Source organism: Labrus mixtus, chromosome 4 (assembly GCF_963584025.1).
Source record: "Labrus mixtus chromosome 4, fLabMix1.1, whole genome shotgun sequence".
In the NCBI taxonomy this organism is placed as follows: domain Eukaryota; kingdom Metazoa; phylum Chordata; class Actinopteri; order Labriformes; family Labridae; genus Labrus; species Labrus mixtus.
The window spans coordinates 16,382,585-16,405,497 of record NC_083615.1 but is presented as its reverse complement, the minus strand read 5'-3'; the positions used below and the strand labels follow the sequence as shown (position 1 = coordinate 16,405,497).

Below are 22,913 nucleotides of genomic sequence, written 5' to 3'. Positions count from 1 at the left end.
GTGACGTTCGTCTAAACGTACTCCTTTTGTTCCAGGAAAGTCTTAGTTAAAATACATTAGTACATGTAATACTACAGCGGTCCATTTTCATCCGCTTATCCGAGGTCGGGTCGTGGTGGCAGCAAGTGCAGTAAGTCAACCTAGACATCCCTCTCCCCAGAAACCATTTCCAGTTCCTCCCAGAGGCGTTCCCAGGCTAGACGGGATATATAATCCCTCCAGCGAACTCTGGGTCTACCCCGGGGTCTGCTCTTAGCCCAGAAAAACCTCCAAAGGGAGGCATCCATGAAGCATCCTGATCCGATGCCCGAACCACCTCAACGGGCTCCTTTAGATGCAAAGTAGTAGTGGCTCTACACAGCGCTGCTCTACTAAATCTGTTAGCTCGATAGCAGAACTAGAAAAAATGCCCCCAAATCTTTTTTCTCACAAAGTCTGGACACAAATATTGCATGGAAAGAATTTTTTTTTTTTGATACACGTATTGTATTTCCAAAGATGTCTTTAGAAATATTCTATGCACTGGGATCCGTTTCATTGAGGTCAACATGTTTTTTTTATTGTTTGTATCTGGAAACAAAGAGGATGAGTGTTTGGTCACATCGAGGTAAAACCACCGTATTCATCTACATGGTCAACAAATGAATCAAATTACAAAGAAGTATTCATGAATCATAAATAAAAACAAAGCTTCTCTGGTGCACAGTGAGATGTAGAGGGTTACTTCTGCAATACTGAAAGGATAAGTGCTCAGGTAAGACGACCCTCGTCCCATTTACGCCCCTCTGCGCTATATACTGGTAACATAACCTACCTCGGGTCTACCGCAACCAGAACAGCATCCAGCACCCAGGCTCCTTTTATGCGAGCTACCATCTCCCCTACCACATGACTCCTTCTGGATCTGTTAACTCAACCGTGTAGACTGACGGGCAGCAACAGCCAGGACGTCAACCGGGCTGTCAAGTTAGAACCTCCACACCTCAGGAAGGCCGGACAGTGAGCTCCGGTGTCCAAGACCCATTCTCCTCTCTACCCTTCCTCATGGCCATTACAGCCCAACCAGCAAAGCCACCTTCTATAGACCCAGAATCTGTACTTCCAGGTGGTGACCACGCTGATACTACCTAACCTACCACAGGGCCCCTACAATCAAAGCAGCTATATCTGGTGCCAAAAGTACACATGAAAAAGAACGGCAAAGAGAACTCCAGAGAAAATAGACAGACAGAAAAAAAGAGATCTTGGAGGAGGACGGGGGAAGGCTATCAGCACTCACCCCCCTCTGGATCAGGCTGATGCTCTACCTCCCCCTACTCCCTCATGAAAATAAGGAGAAAAACAAAGATGATAGATGGTTTTTCCTTATACAGATTGAGATCAAGAAAGTGATAAATAATATATACCATCCACAAAAACATCCACATTTTAAAGTCCTGATTCTCTGCTTGGTTATTGTTGTAGAAGAATCTGCTTACTTCTGCGCTTTGAAGTGAGCTTGTCGTGTGCAGGTGTATTCAGTGTCATGAGGTTGGATGGACCTGCACAGATGAGAGAGAACTGGTCCAGGTTACCGTTGTCATCCCAATGCGGAGTTTTGCTGGAATGCCGGATGCTTTTTGACGTCGAAGGTTCGGTCTTGTTGCCGTTTATTGCTTGTGTCCTGAGTTCTGAGTCAGAGGAGCTGCTGGAGAAAACAAGAATGAAGACGCAAAAGACTCTGAAGCAGCGGAAAGCTGAGGAGGCAAAAACATCATGTATGCAAAGAATAACCAATGAGTGCATTTTTAGGCCCTCACCTTCTGCGCCACGTCTGCCTGCAGCGATCTCCAATCACCGTCAGCAGTCTGCAAATCCCTACACCACCTGATAATATCAAGCTGTCACAATTGAATACAAATATTAATTTCACAAGTGGCACTATAAAAAAAAATCAAAGAGAGGCGGCTGATTGTTGCCTGTTTGTTGTCTTCCCCCTACCCACCTCCCCTATGTGTTATCACACCGTTTTACCTTTTGGTGAGTACGAAGAGGAGGTCAATGGGAAGCACCAGAAGGCTCAGCAGATACAGAACCACTCTCACTGGGAAGAACTGAGAGAGCAGAGACCCGTGAGAGCCGCCGTCATGACTGTCCCTGCACGCCTCACACATCACTGACACACAAAAACACATAAAACTTAACTTACTAGTGTTGTACTACACAAAATCGGTCTTGGTCTCAAGACCACTCTTTGAAGGTCTCTCTCGTCTCAGTCTCAAAGGCATTTTTACCAAGTACTGACAAATTTGCATGCAAACTTCTGTAGTCTGTATTGCATGTTTCCTATGGACCTGTCTTATGGAACAGAGTGCAAAGTTTTTATTTGCATTTTAAAGTTCAGACAAAGGAAAATATGCTACATCGATCTGTGAAGAAAACTAGCAGCCTTTGCAAAAACAAATCGTAATAGTTGGTTTTAACATAAGACCCACCTCTGACAGGGTAAATAGCCAGTTACAGTTTAGGATTTTTGGGTGGCACCAGGGGTGGCCAATCAAATTTCTAGGGGGGCTCATGCCACCCCTCTGGACACGCCCCTGCTGGTTTGTACTGGGGCTTCAATCATCAACCCTTTGGTTCCTCAACCTACAAACTGAGCCACTGCAGCCCTCTGATGCTTCAAGTGTTTAATGCTATTAAAAGACTTTGTCTACCTTGAAACACTTAACCTGCTGAAGCGTGTCCCAGCCGTCATTCTTACCTTTCTTCAAGCTAACAGGTAGGTTCTCGACGACTCTCAGGTCCAGCCACTCGTGATCATCCTCTTGAAGGTTTGTTCCATTCATCGCCGTCTTCTTTGACTCCAGCAGCTCGCAACAAGCAGGTTTGACTCCCTCCATCTCTCTCACCAAACACGGCTGAGGGTGCCGTCTTCCAAGCAGATCTGTCACAAGTAGTTATCTAAAAGCATGTTTAGACAAATCAAAGATTCAAGGGGAGGATGAAGGTGGAGGAGCTTTACCTCTTCCTCTCAGGAAACGAAGAGCGTCCATGTAGCCGTTGTGGCAGATCTCAGCCAGCTTCTATCCAGAGAAGAAGAAGAAATTATGAAGGTGAAGGTATGTTTGATCTGCTCTCATTATCAGAGAGGACAGCAACAAAGGAACCGAGGAACGAAGAAATGTATTCTCCACCTCTCCTAATAATGAAAGACACCTGGGGAGGCACTGACCTCAGGTCTGGAAGGTAGGAAGGACGTGCAGATTCGGTGCACGTTGCCAGTGTTGACCTGGATGCTGACGTTGGCAATGCTGGACTCAACGAAGTTGAAAGTCCCCTCTTTGGGGCAGATGTCGCTCTCTCCTGAGAACGGAGCCATAGTGATGGTGTTTCTGTGCTCGAACAGCGGCATGTTGTTGCTCAGGGCTCCATCCATGTAGTACTGAGAACATGCATTATCAATCATATGAAAGGGTAGGTTAAGAGGAATGTACAACACTTCAATATTAATCCATTTAAAAGCTGGATGCACGGGGCGCCGGTAGCCTGGTGCAGTGTTACTCAACTGGTGGGTCGGGACCCAAAAGTGGGTCGTGAGCCATGTTTGCAGTGTGTAGCAAATGTGTCCCAGGAAAAAAAATTTAGCTTTTTAAAAACATGCTCCAATCTAATTGGTTGAAAAATATCAGAAATTTTGGTTGCCATTTTTCATTAAGGAGTTCAAAGTGGGTCCTGAGGCTAGACCAGTTGAGAACCACTGGCCTAGTGGATATTGTGCACGCCCCATGGAGAGTCTGTAGTCCTCAAAGCGGGCTGCCTGGATTCAAATCCGACCTGTGGCTCCTTTCCTGCATGATTTAGGACTCTATCCACTGTCCTATCGCTAAACAACGGCTTAAAAAGGCCCCAAAAATGTTTTTAAAAAGCTGAATGCACTACACTACAAAAACAGCTACACCAGTGACATCCAAAAAAAAGGAGCCATCAAAGACAAAATGAAAGGACTTTATGTTTCCCCCTTTCTACTTCTCTTCCTGTATCAGAGCATGATCCAGCCCATCTCACTATACTGTTCCTCCTGCTTCTTCAACATGTTATCTGTTAAAAACAGAGCCAAACTCAAACGCACCACAACCACAGCTGTCAGAATAATCCATCTCCGCCATACTCAACCTAACAGAGTAACAACAACATGCACTTCAACCTCAGGACATCACACATCCACTAAAGCCCCTCCTTCCCCCACTACCCTCAGGACGGAGGTACAGAGCCCTGAGGTGCAGACTGGCTCCCCTCAGGAAGAGCCTGATCCCTGCTGTCAAAGCTGCCCCGAACAAAAGGCCAGAGTGGGATGTTTTGATGATTGTTTGTTTATACACTGTGTTTAGTGTACGCACTGATCTCTGGTTGGTGTTATCTGTCGGAAAGATAACGATGGCATGAAAAGGAGTTTCCCTAAGGGGACAATAAAGTCTACAGTCTAAAAGTATCTTAAGTCTACACAACAAACCACCAAATACAAAAACAACATCATCAGATATCGCCATAGCAACACATCAACAATACCAAATAAAACATTCATCATTAGAGCATTATCAAACAGAGTTCATGAAACTTTGTGTGTATGCATGATGAGTACATGATTGGGTTGATTTCAGCCATGACTTCATCTTAATGGCCCATTATTGGCTCAGCACCTTCCTATCTTTTGTTCTTTTTGGCCATGTCTCCAGTCCCCCTTTGTTTCTTAGGTTTCTTATTGATCCTTTATTACTTTGGGAGGTTATTTACGTTTAATAAAGCTCAGGGTTAGACCCCAACAACTGTGTGGCATCTTTAAACGTTTTCAGTCTCCATGTTTTGAGCCTTAAGTTGATCATTTTGGTTAAGGAGGCCGTAAAATGCTTAAAAACATCACTTCTAAAATGTACAGGTTATTTACTCACCACTCCCCGGTATGATGGTGGGATGAAACCACTGTAACAAGGGAAGAAGCAGCTGCACATGAGAACCTGTAATGTTCAAACTTGAGCTATCAGACTGAAACTTTTGGTCATGACACCATCATCATCTCAGATTCCTCTCTCACCTGAATGAGCTCTTCTCTGCTGTCGAACTCTGAAACCAAAACGTTCTTCCAATCAGAAATTCTGGTGAGGGACACGCAGAGCTTTCCAGACGCCCTGAGGTGGGCATCTTCTGGAAACTTCTTCAGCAGGAAGTCCTTGACAGTCCGCAGCAGACTGAAGGTCGGGTGGAAAACGCCCAGAGTGTGTTTTCTGGCCTCTCTCGCTGTGGTCAGAACATCAACACAGAACTCTTCTGTGGAGAGAAAGGAAGCTAAATCAGTTCTTGGTCTTGGGCTGAAACATTAAGTGTGGAAATGGAAAGCCTCTCTGCTAAACTAAGTGGAAACAACACCTTTGTTTTTGTTTTGTTTTTTATTTGGCTGCCAGTCTTAGTTCATTCACTGTATAAAATTACAGCTCTACTTGTGTCGCCCTCAGGGTTGGCCTCTCTACCGATTTGTTCTTTGTTTTCGTTGTTGCAGGTAGATGTGGTGTCTGAGGTAACGCAGCACACCAGAGCAGGCTGGTTTCAGGAGGCTCTAAAGCTCAGTCTTCTCACTCTTCTTCTCTGGCCTGCAGACTGCCTTCAACTTTTGTTTGTATATTGTGTTAGACTAATATCAATTTACACTCACTCAACACTGCCTACACACTGTGTGGTGGTCTCCCTCTTTTGTCGCATACTATTGAGCCAGGTGACACAGAGGGGGGGATTGCCTCTTAATTTGAATCTCAGGGGTGGCAGTAGCTCAGTCTGTAGGGACTAGGGTTAGGAACTGGAGGATTGCCGGTTGAAGTCCTGGTGCGGAACCCCTCAACTGCTCGAAGCTTGAACTGCTTGAAGCAGATGTTGTGAAATGTTATTCTATGGCTGTGAGTCTGGATCCACTGCTGTTCTTTTACACACATGCCTGGAACCAATACGTCTTTGTATGTTTCTGGGGGGGGGGGGGGGGTGGAAACAGAGAGGCTGTGAGTGACGGGGTTTCCCTTCACTTGGCCCCATTTGCCTCACACTCCATGTGACCTCCGGAATTTGCTCTCGCTATTACATGAACTGCTCGTGTGTCAGTGACCCTGCTCTGTACAGTGTTTACTCGACGTATCGTTTAAAAATATTTGCTCTTCGATAACGTATCCCGACCTCTTCGATGGCCAAGTAGTTCAAACACTACACAATGAACTTGGGTGACAGCCGAGTAAGTCAAAACAAACAACGTGGAAGAAATCAGAAGTTTACCATGCGTAATTTAAAAAACATCTTTTACATTTTCAGTGTATTAGTTAATATATTTCTCATGATATGTTATCAAACAGGCTTAGACTTAAACAACAAATATTCCTGATATTCCAAACTGTTCCAAAGAGGCATACATTTGTAAACAATAATAAGCAACTGGACGGTTGCCTAATTGCATATCAACATTTCCCAGAGGCATTTGGTGCTACACACCTTTGGACGTTCTCTCACATGGCTCAAGGACTAACGGACATGATTATTCTTCAAACCCAGTGCTGGCTCGTTCAAAATCAGTCTGGAGAGAAGTTTACAGGATATGTGGAGCGTCACACTTAAGACAATCATATGCTTCTTTATGGTACAATCCGGACATACGGATTGGGAAAAGGTCTGTCTATTGGAATCAATGGCTTATAAAAAGGGATTCACAAGATACGTGACCTATATGTAGATGGAAGGTTTATGTATTTTTCTGAACTTTGGCAGAAATACGATTTGGAGAATAAAGGAAACTTTTGGAAATACAAATCAGAGACGGTATCACTAAGGACAAATTCACTCAGAATAAGAATCCTGTGATCGAATTTTTGAAGTTACCCTCTATGGCACACAGAGCATGGGTTCTATAAACTCTTTAATGGGTTACAAAAAGATATATGTAAAAAAAATTGAGAACGATTTGGCAGAAAGACTTAGAATGTGAATTAAGCGAGGAGGACTGGTCAAAAATCCTATCAAATATGGGGAGGTGTATAAAGGAGGCTAGGGGAAAATTCACTCAATATAAAATAATACATAGGTTTTATTTTACTCCTACACTCCATAGGATCGGCACACTGGCCAATAATTTATATTGGAAGTATCAGATAGAACCAGGAACATTTTTACATGTACTCTGGGAATGCAAACTTGTAAACCCATTTTGGGACAAAGTCATGGAACACATAGGTAAGGGGTTGGGCATGACAATACCTAAATCACCAAGGATTTGCCTGTTAGGGAATCAAACTGAATTGACCAAAGTATCGAAATATGACCTTGTTGTGATAAACGTTGGGGTTGTAACGGCCGCATGATTGATCCTTAGATTATGGAAAAGTATTTCCATAAGTAATTCCACAATTTAAGCAATGGATAGAACTTGTGTCAGAAACTGTGTCTTATGAACAAGTGTTAGCCAGAATTAATAATGAAGGTGAGAACTTCCAGAGGTTATGGGGCCACTTTTTTGCTTATACATGTAGTACCATTGGTGCATTGTAATGATAAAGATGTGGTACTGTGTATACTGTTGTTACTGAATTGTTATTTTGGTTCCAATTATGTACTCAGTTGTTATGGGACTTTGGGCATACTATGGTACAACAACAATGCTGTCTGTTTTGTTTGTTGAATTCAAATAAAAAGTTGAATTACAAAAAAAAAAGGCAAACCAAAAACTTACTTCAAAAAGTTAAACAAAAAAAAAACACAGGGATCAAAAACAGGGAGCCACACAGGAGCACGAGCAAAAACTGACATATACCGACAAACAACAATGAACTGACTCAGAGGGCAAGAAACACAGAGACTAAATAGACATGGGGGAATCAGACACAGGTGAGACTAACAAGACACAGGTGAAGACAATGAGGGCAATCAACACTGGAGGGAAACACACAGAGGCAGGACAAGAAACACTGAGGACAACTATGACAAATACATGAAACACTGAAGACACTGTTAAACATCAAGACACACTAGAACAGAGAGGGACACAAGGATTTGAAATCACAAAATAACACAGGAAACACTGAAGACTAAACTAGGAAACACACAAGGGAAAAACCAGCAACACTAGGGGAGAACAGGAGAAATCAAAAGATGGAAACCCAAACGCCGAAAAAAACAAAACCAAACAAGACCAAATCATGACACAATATTCAGACCACCTGAGGCAAAGCATGCATAGCCTCAAGATAACAATCTCTTTGCTGTTGTATTCTTTATCAGCGCTCATGGAATGACATGTAATAAATTAATATACAAGCCTTATTTAGCAACAGAGTATGGGGGCAGATCCAGGGGCGGCGTGTGCCCGGGAAATCTGATCGCCTCCCCCTCCCTTCCTGATGCTGTCCCAAATTATAAACTACGATTGGTGATTTGGCCCTGTCAACGATTTGGACTTGTAACTATCTATTCTTAGCTTTCTTCGCATTTCTATGTGGCACACTTCCTTTGGTTGGAACTTTAAAATGTAACTTTGATCGAACACACATCTTCTCCCGAGTCCTCAGAAGAAGAAGGCAAGTTGTTACTTTAAAAAGTTAGTTAGTTAAAATAGATTCAAGGAGATTCAAATGGTAAATAAGAGCTTTACATGTGTGCACTTGAACTTCATGCAACAAAAAAAAAAAGTCTGGATCCGTCCCTGTATAATGGTCAATAAATCTGTAACTTCCATGCATTAGGAAGTTATAAGTGAGAAAAACAGACTTTCAAGTATTTGTTTTAGCAACATTTAAATATCTACAGGCAAATAAAATAAGAGTGTGCGCCAGAAGAGCAGCACAAACTCTCATCTCCTATGAGCAGAAAACTCACCAATGGGAATCCCGACAATCAAAGCTGCAGCCACGAGACAACCAGAAGAAGCGCCACAGATCTTGGAGGCTCCGTGAACCAGCTGCGGGACCCGCTCGAGGATACAACTCAAAGCTCCCAGGTAGTAAACACTCCTGAATCCACATCCTGCAAAAGAAATGCTCCACTCCTGGTCCCAGTCAAACATCTTCTCTAAGGTCCCCATCGCGTCGAAACCCGCATCTCTAATTGTATTCTTCTCAATGCACCTGCGAAGAGTTCAGCTGGGGCACTTGGCTTTCGTTCAGAATTTCATCAAACGTGTAAACTCCACTACACTCACAGTTAGATGGGGAGTGATTCTGCTGCCAGCGGCGGGGTGTTGCGCAACCTCTACTCTGCTCAAACGTCACAGGCTGTGAAACAGAAAACAAGCTTCAGAGGTCACTTACAAGAGCAATTAGGCCAGCTGCATGCCATGTGATATAGTTTTCATCACTGCAGAAGGAAAGTGGGACGTGGTGGGTGGGTGTGATTAACAACTACTGACTGGTTGTTACTGTACACCATCATATAAAGAGAAAAATAGGTACAGGTTTGTCAACAATAAATTGGAATCAAATGTTATGCACACAAGTATTCAAACAACCTGTACGGTTTCCCCCTTTGACTACTTCTTCAGTAGCTCATTTTTTCTACATCAGGTTGCTTTTCTTTTTGAAGACTGCGTGTGACAACAGCTACATTAAAACAAGTGCATGAGGTTAAATCTGTACAAGATACAAAACATTGTCATTTTAAACTCTTTAAATGCAAAACAGCTGATGGATTGTCCTGTCCAATGTTCTACTCTAACCTTGTTACAGTAGCATCTGTTAGTAGTCAGAGTTTTGTTTTTTGATGTCTGAAAACTTTAACATGTTACTATGGTTTTCTGTCGGCTGTGCTCTTTAGAAATAGTGAACACCTTGACCTTTGAACTTCATTAAGCCCTCGAGGGGGAATTCCTTTTACACTCTGTTATTGAGACATGCTTCACACATGATCATATGGACATGCACTGACCAAGAAATGTCAGAACAACATGAGATGAAAGAACAATAGAATATAATTATTTTATTGATCCCAAACTGGGAAATTGTGGCGTTACAGCAGCAGGTTATCCAAACACACAACATTAGCAAATAAACACAATATAATATTAAATACAAAGTAAATAAGCACAAAAATATAAAAACTAAGAATGAGAATATATACAACCAGGATTTCACTTAGCAAACAACCAGGCTGTTGGGGGTCCAGTGCCTTGCTAAATGGCACCTCATCAGGGATTAGGAATTTACCTGGCACCTCTCCAGCTAGCAGACCAACTACCATACTTTGGTCCACACCTGAACTGAACTTGAACCAGTGAAGTCCCCACAGACTGAGCTACTGCCGCCTTTGTGTGAATCTGTTCAACAATTATGTTATAAAAAGTGATGTTTTCTTAGTCTGCTTAGTCAACACTTCACTGCAAAAGACATTGTTGTGAGCTAATATTTTCAAATCAAGAAAAGCAGTCCATACTCAAGCCAGCTGCATTATTTAGTAATTATTATTTTCATTTTCTAGCCACTAGGGGGCAGCAGAACAACCATATAAAGACAGAGACATATTATCACCTCGTGAAGATGTTACAGCTCCTGTTGGAAAGTTTTAGTTGGTGAGCTCTCTAAAATTAACACTGATGCCTCTTTATGAAAAAGACTGTCAGGGAGAAGATTTGGAATTAAACAACAGTCATTTCAATGCTTTAACCACTAAACCATCGGGTAGGTGTCAGACAGACCGATTTGCAGCACGCTGCTGAAACAGCTTTTGGTAACTTTGTTACTGAAAAAGAATCACAGTGAGTGATGCAGAGGAAGGAAGCAGGATGAGATTTTTCAACAGAAATATCTATTTGGGGCAGCTGTGGTCCGGGGTAGAACCGGTCGTCTCTCAACTGGAAGGTTTGATCCCCAGCTCCTGCAGCTACATGTCGGAGGTGTCCTTGGGCAATACACTTGACCCCAAGTTGCTCCCACTGCTTCTTCATCGGTGTATGAATGTCTATGAGTGGGATTATTTAATACTGATGGTCACTTCACATAGCAGCCTCTACCATCAGTGTGTGAATGTGTAGGTGTGACCTGCGGTGTAAAAGCTATTTGAGTAGTCAGAAGACTAGAAAAGCGTTCTACAAGCTCAAGTCCATTTACCATTTGCTTTTACATATAGGACAAAGTCATTAAAGGCACCACTTTGTCCATAGGGGGCACCAAAATAGAACCAAACTATTCCTCAGAGGCGCTTTAAAGTGAACTATGAGAAAATATTGAAAACAAGGATATCTGGAGTTTTGTTTCTGTATATCTGATTAATTAAATTAAAAGTATTTATCCTAAAAAATTACCTCAGGAGTACAAGAAAATATTGCATAAAGTACTATTGTGCTGTGCTAACCACAACTGAGAGAAAACCCTTATCTTATTTTATAGTGACACCAAAAAGCAGGATTTTTTTTGGCATTCCTTTATTCAACGTTTATTTTCACTTCTTCTCTTTCAATGCATATTAAAGAATTCATTATTTGAACACAGGGCAGGGTGCTGAATCCTCTGTTTTCTTGAGGTTTAAAGTTCTCTAGTGCAATATATCTGATCCACCCCACAGCTCTGCCCAAACCCCACCCTCTATCTTCTGTTTCAGGTGACTCTGCAGAGACTTCATCAAACCCGGGGGTGGGGCTGCAGGCGGGTGTAGCCGGTGGAGTCAAGGGCATGAGGTCCAGCTCATTCTGTTCATTCCAGGTGAAGGTAAGACCGGAGGTGGGAGTGGCTTCTGGAGTCATTGGGAGAGAGTCTTCTTGTGTCAGATGCGGCAGGTTCAGGACTGATGGGAGGTGTTTACATCTGTGTAGTGGTGTCTCACTGTAAGAAGAGCAGCATGGAGGTAAAAGTTCATCACATGGTGTTTTCACAAATACACAAAACTCCTGAAATTTTCAGGGTGAGCTGCATGTGTGAACTGACTTTACCTAAACTTTTTTTCCTTCCAGCCCACTAGAAAGATGTCTGTGTAAAGTCAGGGTGAGCTTATGAGTGTACGCAGCAGGAAACAGTGAGAGCGAGCAGGCAGGGGCAATGACTTTTATATGAGCGACTGGTGTAATTGTTGTGCAAGTATTGAAACTGCTTCATACTCTTTTCTGCTTGCGATATGTTCTATAACACATAGCAATGACTAAAGGCAGAAACTGTATTCATAGCGTCAGACACTTTTTCTCTGTCGGACAATTCCCCGTCATTCTTTTAGTCCCACCCCCCTCCTGTCCGACAGTGGAAGTGTCCTGCTGTGAAGTGCAAATATGAACAGGCGGCTCAGAATGATTTCAGGGGCAGCCTATCCTAAAATATTTACCAGTGCATGTGTGAGAAAGGCTTTAATGCTCTCCACTGCAGGAGCTCAGAGCATTTCCACACCGGGTAAAAAAGGGTCAGAAATTAAACTCCAGGGACAATAGTTTATCCACCAAAATGTACCCTGGTCTATTATTACTTTGATGGGCCTTGCAGCGCTAAAACTTTCAGATTTTCTGTTACACAGGTGCAGCTTTTTCCGATTCAGGTCTTTAGACTTTGGTGGAAATGCAGGCGAAGAAAAGAATCAGCTGGGACTAAAAGTTTTGGGTACTTTTGTCTGAAATTTTGCTTCAGTTTGTCAGTTTATACTTTGCTCCAGAGTGAAATATCAGAACTATTTTATCTACAGTCATCTACAAGACAAAATGTATGATAGAAAACATTTTAAATCAGCTTTCTCTTAAGCTGGAAAAAAGTGGAAAAGAGTTTCTTTATGCAAGCTGCCACAGTGTGATGATTTTAGGTCATCTCAATTTGCAATGAAGCTATGACATCATGCACAGCCTACGTTTAAAAAAAAAAAGGATGTTTTCATTGCATACCTGTTAGACTCCTCCACTTTGCCTTTCCAAGCGTGTTTGTAAATGTTATCAGCCTTGCCGTAGAGCCAGCCCACATCCTTTGGTACATCTGGAATCCAGTTTACAAGTCTAAAAGAAAAAAAAAAGAGTGATATTATCTCATATTGGCATTGGAAGAAAAATAACTTTCTAAACTTTATCAAATTGAAATTTTTTCAGTTCAAACAATTTAATGAATCTATCGAGGAACAATCAGTTTAAATCAGGCATATAAAACATAGTTTGGATGTTGAGACTAGTGGACTGTACCTCTGAGCAAGAGAGTAGGCCGAGTCGACGGGGAGAGGATCCGGGGGATCTTTGGCAGGTACTCGGTCACGAGGGATAAAAGACCACCAGCCGTGTGTGTCTTCCTGCAGGCCTCACACAACGCTGACACAAACACAGTACCAAAATAAAAACAGTCATCAGCATCACATTCCTACCTGAACAGTTTTATTATCCCCAAAAGAGGATTTACGCTTCACTAACTGTACCTACCCTTCTTAAGGTTGAGTGGGAGTTTCTCTATGAGCTGTTGATCCAGCCACCAATGCTCCCGTCTGCCGTGTTGTGTTTTCTGTCCGCACTCCTCATCTTCAGCCGGTTCCTTCTCCAGCTCACAGATCTGATCAGATCTGGGGCATTCAAAGGGGAAACTAATCCTGCATTAAGAAGCGCTCGTTCACCTGCAGAAAAATAAACAAACGACACAAAACTTCTGTTTGCATGAGTAATAATTATGAGGAACTTACTGTTCTCCTGCAGGAAGCGAAGAGCGTCTATGTAGCCATTCTGACAGATTTCAGCCATTTGCTGAAAAATCCACAAGATGTCTGGTAAGGATTCAAACTTTATTTTATTAATTATTCACTTAAACTGGATCTCACATAAATGGAAAACCCTGAGCTGTATATAAAAGGATGCAAGAACTAATATCTGACCAGTCCAGCAGAGGGCAGCACTTGTCCTTAGATTAGTGATACTCTTGAACGGCAGGCCTTTTGTTGTGCAATGTTCTGTCCATTAAAGAAAACATTTTTTATTAAAAGGTGTCTGCATGCCCTCTCTATGTCTCACCTCAGCCTGCGGGGGGAAGAAGGTGCTGGCCACTCGGTAGAGGTTCTCCGAGTTCACCTGGATGCTCATGTTTTTGAAGCGCACCACGTGAGAGCTCAGCGTGCGTGATATCGGGGCTGGTTGTCGCTGACGGCACCGTCCATGTAATGCTGAGCGGAGGAAGAAAAAGAGTGGTGAACAGCAGCTGGAACCAGAAATGTATGCACAGCAGATGTTACAAAATATTCACACTGTTCAAAACTGTTTTCATGAAGATTAAACTATACAGGGAGGATGCACTTAATCCATTTGAGAGGTTAAAACACACAACTGAATCCAGTTACCTGGAGCCTTATGCACAGAATAAGTCAAGGCTCCACCTAGTGGTCAGTGTTGGTATTACACTTGTATTAATTAAGGTTTTGAGCTGTGAAGTGACAAACCGTATATGTCTTGAGTAAGGACAAACTTTGCATGTCCTGGCTTAAGTGCATGGGCGGTTCTAGGCAGGGGCCAACAGGGGCCAGTGCCCCTGTAACACTGAGCTTGGTCCCCCCCCCCCCTCCAAAACGATGAGCAAGGTAATAAAACAATACATTTATGTTGATGATATTGCACTGATGCAAATCAAAAGGTGGAACAATTGTGGCTCAACCACAGATCTTAAATCAATAGATTGGTCCACCCCTTCAAATCAACAACCATAAAAAGGAATGCCAGTTCTATCCATTCTACTTCCATGTGGGCTCAACATTGTGAGATCCTTTAGAGCTGACTCTAAACATCCACTAATGACGCTAGCTGCCAGCTCTGAAGCAACAAGAATCATTTGGTTTTTGGTACACTAAACATTTTGTTTTTTTAAGCTAGATCATCTTTTCTATTTTTGTCCTGGGTTGATTGTGCCTCTCTGACAAAACAACTGGCCCCAGCCTGGCCCCCTCAGTAAAAGTGGTCTAGAACCACCACTGCTTAAGTGCTGCACAGTGGCTGGCTGGTTCACTCACCACTCCACGGTAGGTTGGTGGGATAAGGCCACAGTAAAAAGGGATGAAGCAGCTGCAAGGAAGTGCCTGAAAAAAGGAGGTAGAACTGTATGTTAGTTACAGGAACCCTTTCACTCTGTGCTTAGCCTACTCGTGAAAAACAGTGGAGTAATGGTTATTTATAAAAACCTTTTTCTTGGATAAACTTTGAATCCTTTTTACAGAGTAAAGATTTCATCAAAGATATCAGATGTGTTTAATTTGAAGAAATTCAATTTTTCATCTGAACTCTTCACCAATAACCTGTGAGAGAAGCAGAAATCACTCCCCAGTTTCAATTCCTCCCACATTTTTCTCCTCGGTTTCCCGTATTACAAAACCTGTCTGTCAAGTCAGCTTTCTAAAACCTTAAACTGACCAAAAAAGAAAAGGATTTCTGTAGGATGACAGATGAAGCTATCTTCTTTTATGGAACAATCATGTTCAACAGATGAAATTGTATTTTGTTCACTGAGGCGGCATTCACACTGCATCCTGTGAGGAGTTTTGAACAGATTGTGAACTCACTAAAACTATGACTAATGCCTTTCTATGACCCATTAAAAGCAAAAGAGACCCTCAAAATGAAGACTGAATATTTATTTATTGTTACTTTTAACACTGCCAGTGCCACCATGTATAGGTGTCAGGAGAATTGATCAACAGGTCGCTTCAGAAACAACCTTTCTGTACATTAGTAAAGATTCTCAGAGAGTGAAACGTTGGACTATTGCTTGAAATAGTCAAACGTAATGTGTCATTTTAAAGTTTTACTGTCACTAAGATATGGAGTTAGATCAGTCTCAATATTCACAAATATATTTCATTCTATATAAATGTAAAACAAATCCACCAATCAAAAAATAAGATTTACAAATGTATTTCTGCTCACACACATATTTATAGTTTTGTATATCTGTAATAGAAATCCACAAAGCACTGAAGCTTTAGATCTTAAGTCATATTTTTCACCTAAAGCTCCTGCACACTGTAAACTGTACAAATATGTTTCTAATGTATTTGTGAAATTAAGACAATGTGCAGGAGTTTGGTTGCTTTTTTGGGGGTAATTAAAAACAAGAAAGTACCCAATATTTGTTGTCTACTTTCTATGACAGTGTTTCTCAACAGGTTTGTCGGGACCCAAAAGTGGGTTGTGGAGCCATTTTCATCAGGTTGCGAATGTGTGTCTGGTAAAAATATTGTATCAAAATTCTATGAAGTGCTTTTATTGTGTGTTTTGTTTCTTTGTTCTGTCATGTTTTGTACCGTCTGAGGTCCAGACTGCACTTTTTAATTTAACAAATCTGATTGGTTGAAAAAAAAAAAATCTGAAATTTGGGTCTGGATTTTTCATGAAGGAGTTAGTGGTGAATCCTAAGGGACCAGACCAGAACCACTTGTCTATACGACATGTGTTTTTGTTGCTCTGGTATCATAACAGGTGACTTATACGAGAATCTTATAGAGGTTTTAAACTCCGGTTTTGTGACAACACTAAGCTGGAATAATATAAATACTGGTCAACGGGAAAAATGAACAAAACTTGAGCAGGAACCATTCAATCGCAGACATTTCAACATGTTTAGAAGCTTACATGTACGTACAATACAACAACAACAACAGTGTGGATGTAAATTTGGACAATGAGCTCTCTCCATAAAAAGTCTATGAACTCTTTACATAAAAATAATTAATAACAGGTCTAAGTAAAGTCAAAGCAAACAAGAAGGAAACTCACTTTTGGCTTGTATTTCTTTTTCATAACCAAGCTGTATTTCTGTTGTATTTGAATGTCATGGTGTGTATATTTTGTTTCAATCTTCTAAGTCTGTAGATCAAGGGTCATTATCTATATTTGTACAAGGGACAGCTTTTTTCTTGACGAACTCTGCAGTGGCCAGACTTTAAAATATACCTGCACATAAGCCTGACAGCTGTCAAGCCCGATGATCAGAAGCTGGTGTTAAAGGGGAAATGTATTGTCTCCCATTAACCTAATTTTAGTATTTCAGCCTTGTGGTTTCATTTGTAGGTTTTTGTTTAATCACCCACAATAATTTATATTCTGGGGGCTGGATGGGAAGCTTTGGGGGCCCTGGTGAACTAAATGAACCAACAGCGTCCCTGGAAGTGTAATCATTTGAATTCAGTTAGCTTCAAATGTTTGCTGTAAACTAAAGCAGCTGTACTTTTTAAAAAGATATGCTGATACACTATAAAGAAACCTGGCTGAAGGTGTAAATACGTTCATGGAGATATGCTGATGTGTTTACATCTGTGTGTTTCTGGCTTTCAAAATAGATCTCCCTCTAAGACACTAAAGTCCACATGTTATCTTATCTCGATCTTTGAAAGATAGTCAACTCTGCCTATTTTCCAACTCGTGCAAATTATTATCTAATCTAGTAAAAGACACAAGTAAGATCAGCTCTGATGGGTTTAAATGAATCAACTTCAAATATGTTACAGTTAAGGTCAACTATTGGTCACTAAGGGCAAATACTAAAGCAAGATGATTTAAAATAGTTTTTATCTGGACATGTTAGTGATCATTTTTCACCAAGTTGTGTCTAAAAAGCATGCAACTTTCCAAGGTGATGGAAGGTTAAAAAAAAAAAAAAAAAGCAATGCATCACAAGAAACTTCAGTAAAGAAAAACTATTGGAGTTTTCGTTTTTGACTACAACAAATCAAAGGTGTCCAAATGAAATGCAACCATCTACAGTTTCAAGGATGAAAAGGTAAGCAGCCGGGCTTCATTAGGGATGTAAAGATGAATCGTAAGATCGTGATAAATCGATTGAAAGGTGTCAAGATTCACATTGGTGCTCTGAAAAATGAATCTCAATAATATAGTGAGCGTCTACACGACTCTAGATTATGCTTTCCTAAACTTTACTGTTAGCTTATATCGTCAGTAGGGTTAAATTGACATATTTTTGAATGGGGTTTGGTGTGCAGAGAGGGCCACCACAACTCGCCCAGCGGGATTCAAACACTGAGAGCAGCAGCCATGAGGGAACCTGCAGACGCCCCGCAGATTTTCAAGGCTTCTTGTATGAATCGAGGATACCTTTCAAGGATACAGCTGCAGGCACCGACATAATAAATCCCCATAAACCCGCATCCTGCAAAGGAGATGATCCACCCTGTCTTCAAATCCAACATATTTACTCCTTATTCTGATTCTGCAGGCTGTCTAAAACACCGCCACAGAGACAAGCTGATGTTATTTTAACAAAACAATTAAAAGTGTTGGGCGTCCCTGTTTGGCACACTGCCACATTTAGCCTATATCACCTGTAAACTCTTGCCAAAGGTGACAAGTAAACTTTATAGCGGTGGTATCCTATTGGATGGAAAAGTCACGTGTCTGTCAACATACAGAGGTCGCCTTCGTTAAAAGCAGGATTTTATCAGTCAAATGCTGTGCTGCTATTTTAGACGCGCAGATTGGAAATATTGGTCTGAGTTCTTCAGTCTCCTAAAATGAACATTCATGTAGTGGACTTCGGTGCGCTCAGCATTAATCAGCCAGATGTGTCTGGCGAGAGCTTGCACATCTTGAGCAAGCAGCTGAAAACAGCTTTTACAGAAGTTGGTTTTGTTCTTCTAACGAACACTGGGATCAGTCATGAAGAGGTGGATCGAGTTATGGACATTTCAAAGAAATTCTTCCTGCAGCCAGATGAACTGAAGCAACCCTTCAGCAGGAACAGCTTTGCTGAAATCCCAAACCACGGATGGGTGTCTCTGGAGACAGAGAGGTAAGTATGATTCTATGGGGCGCCGATTGTAAAGTTGCGCACACTACAAATAACAACAACATTTCTCCACATTAAGCCCTAAAACATCACTTTTTATTCACATTTACAGAAATATTTGTAACTTTGTCATATTTACTTTTGTGAATAAAAATGTAAGATAATTTCATTGGCAAATATAAATGTTAAATATTATATCTAAATGTTTTATCTAAATGTTAAATGTTATATATAAATGTTAAAAATACATGTCCTGATTCTAAATATTTAGCTACGTTTCTAAACATTTAGTTTGCATTCTAAATATTTAGAAATCGTTGCTAAATATTTAGTTTATATTCTATATATTTAGCTTGATTATAAATATTTACAATCTTAGCTAAATATATAGGATCAAAGCTAAATATTTAGAATGTAAACTAAATGTTTAGAAATGTAGCTAAATATTTAGAATCAGGACATGTATTTTTAACATTTATATATAACATTTAACATTTAGATAAAACATTCAACATTTAGATATAATATTTAACATTTATATTTGCCAACGAAATGATCTTACATTTTTATTCACAAAAGTAAATATGACAAAGTTCACAAATATTTCTCTAAATGTGAATCAAAAGTGATTTTTTAGGGCTAAATGTGGAGAAATGTTGTTGTTATTTGTAGTGTGCGCAACTTTACAATCGGCGCCCCATATGATTCAGGTGTTTTATGTCACTTGTTGACTTTTGCCTGGTACTAATTTTGATTCAATTCAAATTGCTTCTCAGATTAAATCAACGTCGACCTGGAGACCTAAAGGAGGCATTCAACATTGTTTCTCTTCACCCAGACATAGTAATGATTCCCTGTCAAAGTCCTACTGCAGCTTGATTGTTTGATTACATGCACGATTCAAGACTGATTCTTATTTGTGTAGTGTTGTGGTAAAAGTGAAGGTGGGGGAGACTGGGGACAATCCTTTTTTCTAAACATGTACAGCATATGCAAACACTATGCATTTAAGGCTGCTGGACAGACCTGGTGAACCTAAACATATAGTGTAGGGGAATAGGGTTGGGGTGATGGAATCCGATTTGGACTGCTTCATTGACCTGACCCTGATAAGCAGGAGAAAATGGACACATTGGACACATTGTCTTCCACCTAGGAATCATGTGCTAGCTAGAGGGTGGAAGGTCTAACTGAGCATGTGCACGATGAGTAACATGTCTGTAGCACATTTCTGCAATTATGGTCTGACCTTCCCCTGATCGGGGCGGCTGTGGCTCAGTTGGTGGAGTCGGTCATCTCTGCAGTCACATGTCTGATGTGTCTTTGGGCAAGACACTTAACCCCAGCTTGCTTCTGCTGCTTCGTCTGCGGCGTATGAAATGTGTATGAATGGGATTAGTTATTACTGATGGAGCAACTTCTGCCATCAGTGTTTATAAGTTTTTGGTGTTTCATATTTTGGTAGTAAGTCCTTTAAATCGGTTTTAAGGACTCCTTATTTTCAGTACAAGTGTCAGTCTTTGGCTTTTACTTTGTTCTCTCCTGCTGTAGAGATGGCCGTCTGGTGCTTTGAAGTCTTTTCAGGAGACCTACACGTCTTTCTACCTGCACTGTAAAGAGCTGGCTGTGCGGGTGCTGAGGGTGATGGCTCACAGTCTGGATATGGACCCGGAGGTGTTCCTCAGTGCACACCGTCATGTTGGAAGTAGGTAAAAAAAAAAAAAAAAAACAGTAGCAGCCGATAAAGTTGCTCTTTGGACAAACTGATTTGCTGTCATGGTCAAATGGAAAGAAAATATCAGCAGTGTGTCGGAGTCTTTCACCAAAAGTTGTTTTTCACAGTGATGTTGTTTCCCATCCAGCAGGTGAGAACGGCACCACCCTGCGCTCTCTGTACTATCCACCAGTTATCAGCGAGGAGGCCAAGAAGGATCAGCTGCGATGTGGAGAGCATTCAGACTACGGCACCATCACCCTGCTGTTTCAGGGCTCTGAAGGACTGCAGGTGACTCCACGTTTCATTCACGGATTCAAGGATACATGAAAGCCCAAACTTAAAATGGCATGTTAACTTTTCCTTTGCTGGTTAAGAGGAAATGTGTTCTTGGTGTCTTGTCACCTCCAGGTTCTTAGTCGGTCAGGTGAATTCATCGATGCTCCTTGCATCCCCGGAGCAGTCCTCGTCAACGTCGCTGACCTGATGCAGCGCTGGACCAACGATCGGTTTGTCTCTGCGGTAAGTTGAGATGTTTTAAATAAGAAGATATACTTAATAGATCCCGCAAGGGGAAATTACATTTTTACCCTCTGTTAATGAACATGCTCCACACACATAGGCTGAACACACATGCACAAACAGGATCCTATGGACATGGACTAATGAAGAGATGTCAGATTGAGGGGGCTGCCTACCGCGGCCGCTCCTGGGTTTGTGTGTGTGTGTGTGTGTGTGTGTGTGTGTGTGTGTGGGGGGGGGGGGGGGTCACTCAGGGGGTTTTGGTGGATTTAGGTGTTTCTCTTACAAAGAGACAGAAGAATGAAGGTCATAAGAAGAGCTGATATTTTGTCTTGTGAAGATACTAGCAAATCGTTTGGTGCAAAAATAAGACCCCTAAACTGAACGTCCAGTGATGCATGAAGTTAAACAAGCTTAACAGGAGCTGGTCAAGGATAAAACCAATACCTAGGAATAATAATAATAATAATAATCTTTATTTATAGAGCACTTTTCAAAAACAAGTTACAAAATGCTTTACAAGGACAGCAGAAACAGGCAGGTCATAGAATAATAAACAAGACATACAGTTATTTTAAAGGAATTTAAAAAGTGGAATTCAAAAAATTTAAATTCAACTAAAATCAGGAAAGGACTCCAAATGGAGTCGAGCGATAGATTTTTGGTTCAGGCAAGTAAAAAGGCTACAATATAGTCAAGAAGTGATGAGATAAAAGCGCGTAAAATGTGTCTTTAACGGTTAAAGTTTAAAGAATTTTTGAGATATTTCTGAGCTGATAAAAACAAGACTGTACAAGGAATAAACAAGTTCTACTTAAATATGACTTTATAACAGGTTTAAATATGTAAACGTATTCTCCCTCAGCTCCACAGAGTGCTGCTGCCCCCTCCTGGAGACTCCAGCACACGTCAGAGTGCGGCGTTCTTCCTCCATCCTGACGACGACGCTCTGATCACCTGCTGCGACGGCTCCAACAAATACCCTCCTGTCACAGGAGCTGCCTACCTCACGGAACGACTTAACAACTCGTACGGACAAAACTGACTCGATACGATAAAAAAAAACTTTTAATCGATGCTTTAGCTGCATTTCAGTTTCTGACACTGTGGTCATTTCTCATATTGCAGAAGGTTCTAACCCCTGTATAGGCTACTTGCTGACTAAGTAAGTTGTGCTTTTGTTCTGAGAAACCAAAAGTAACACTTCTTCTTTGTTGCGTTGTTGTTTCCGCACCAAGTCATGAGAGGTCATGAGCACACCCAAGATGAACTTTCTATTTCGACAATCATCCAAGGAGCGAAGCATGAGCTGCTTCCCCCAAACAAGAGCCCCCTTTGGATGAAGTGAACATTTTCCAGCCCCCCTCCCACCACCCCAAAACCATACACATCAATACAATTAAGATATATGGATATACACTAATCACACTGTTTCTATATTTTTTGAATTTATCTCACACATTGTTTGCGAAAAGTACAAAACAGCAACTTCAGTGCCTAACAACAAACTAACAGAAACTTTCAAGCAGATGTGAAAACATGAAGCTTCAAAAGTTTTAAGATGTAACAACAGTCATAGCTTTAAACTGATTTTTTAAAACCTGGCTCCCTGAAGGTGAATTACTTTTTAATAAAATTATGAAAATCTTCATACTTTAAGTCCTGCAATAATTAAAATGACCTGTGTGCATGGGCTTGTTTTGTGCTTTAGATCTTCTCAAGTCTGTGCAGCTTTGAGACTGACATTCATACTTCAATGTCCGGCTTTGATCTGTATTTTGTGTCACTTGAGGCGACTGCAGAAGATCCTCTCTCACACCGGCAGGATGTGGTAATAGGAAGTGTGTAATGGGAGTGTGGCTCTCTTCTCTTCTCACTGTTGTTCAGGTGGAGCTGAGGGCGGGATATGGCTCCCCATGTTTTCTTTGTCTTTGTTTTAGAAGTTGTAACATCATGGGGCCTTA

At 41.3% G+C, this 22,913-nt stretch overlaps 2 protein-coding genes and 2 long non-coding RNA genes across 6 annotated transcripts; 1 reads left to right on the top strand and 3 right to left on the bottom strand.

The window, feature by feature from the left end:
- Window positions 1-1,269: 1,269 nt before the first annotated feature.
- On the bottom strand, window positions 1,270-9,294 carry LOC132972917 (patatin-like phospholipase domain-containing protein 2). Of its 2 annotated transcripts, XM_061036064.1 has the most exons (9): window positions 8,878-9,294; window positions 5,072-5,304; window positions 4,929-4,994; window positions 3,215-3,424; window positions 3,005-3,065; window positions 2,744-2,926; window positions 2,014-2,155; window positions 1,800-1,880; window positions 1,270-1,687 (listed from the first exon to the last, which is right to left on the bottom strand). In XM_061036064.1, the coding sequence occupies exons 1-9, from the start codon at window positions 9,080-9,082 to the stop codon at window positions 1,453-1,455; spliced, it is 1,416 nt and encodes a 471-aa protein (XP_060892047.1). In that variant the 5' UTR covers window positions 9,083-9,294; the 3' UTR covers window positions 1,270-1,452. The 2 variants fall into 2 exon arrangements, with proteins under 2 accessions (XP_060892047.1, XP_060892048.1); XM_061036065.1 differs by lacking the exon at window positions 4,929-4,994.
- A 2,102-nt stretch (window positions 9,295-11,396) lies between these two features.
- Window positions 11,397-13,502, bottom strand: LOC132972923 (uncharacterized). The gene is made up of 4 exons (XR_009672953.1): window positions 13,364-13,502; window positions 13,133-13,255; window positions 12,845-12,952; window positions 11,397-11,810 (listed from the first exon to the last, which is right to left on the bottom strand). It is a non-coding gene; the product is annotated as an uncharacterized LOC132972923 (long non-coding RNA).
- Window positions 13,503-13,704: 202 nt separating this feature from the next.
- Window positions 13,705-14,046, bottom strand: LOC132972925 (uncharacterized). The gene is made up of 2 exons (XR_009672955.1): window positions 14,000-14,046; window positions 13,705-13,967 (listed from the first exon to the last, which is right to left on the bottom strand). It is a non-coding gene; the product is annotated as an uncharacterized LOC132972925 (long non-coding RNA).
- A 4,262-nt stretch (window positions 14,047-18,308) lies between these two features.
- On the top strand, window positions 18,309-22,598 carry LOC132972922 (uncharacterized). Of its 2 annotated transcripts, none has more exons than XM_061036071.1 (6): window positions 18,309-18,716; window positions 19,490-19,556; window positions 20,265-20,418; window positions 20,579-20,718; window positions 20,839-20,949; window positions 21,815-22,598. In XM_061036071.1, the coding sequence occupies exons 1-6, from the start codon at window positions 18,439-18,441 to the stop codon at window positions 21,992-21,994; spliced, it is 930 nt and encodes a 309-aa protein (XP_060892054.1). In that variant the 5' UTR covers window positions 18,309-18,438; the 3' UTR covers window positions 21,995-22,598. The 2 variants fall into 2 exon arrangements, with proteins under 2 accessions (XP_060892054.1, XP_060892053.1); XM_061036070.1 differs by having other exon boundaries at window positions 18,323-18,716; window positions 20,576-20,718.
- The last annotated feature ends 315 nt before the right edge of the window (window positions 22,599-22,913 follow it).

Coding starts and splice junctions, on each gene's coding strand:
- LOC132972917 (XM_061036064.1), bottom strand. CDS start 9,082: ATGGGGACCTTAGAGAAGATGTTTGACTGGGACCAGGAGTGGAGCATT. Junction 3,066..3,214: donor TCCTACCTTCCAGACCTGAG/GTCAGTGCCTCC, acceptor TTCTCTGGATAG/AAGCTGGCTGAGATCTGCCA. Junction 1,688..1,799: donor AGGCAGACGTGGCGCAGAAG/GTGAGGGCCTAA, acceptor TGTTTTCTCCAG/CAGCTCCTCTGACTCAGAAC.
- LOC132972922 (XM_061036070.1), top strand. CDS start 18,439: ATGAACATTCATGTAGTGGACTTCGGTGCGCTCAGCATTAATCAGCCA. Junction 20,719..20,838: donor AGGGCTCTGAAGGACTGCAG/GTGACTCCACGT, acceptor TGTCACCTCCAG/GTTCTTAGTCGGTCAGGTGA. Junction 20,950..21,814: donor ACGATCGGTTTGTCTCTGCG/GTAAGTTGAGAT, acceptor ATTCTCCCTCAG/CTCCACAGAGTGCTGCTGCC.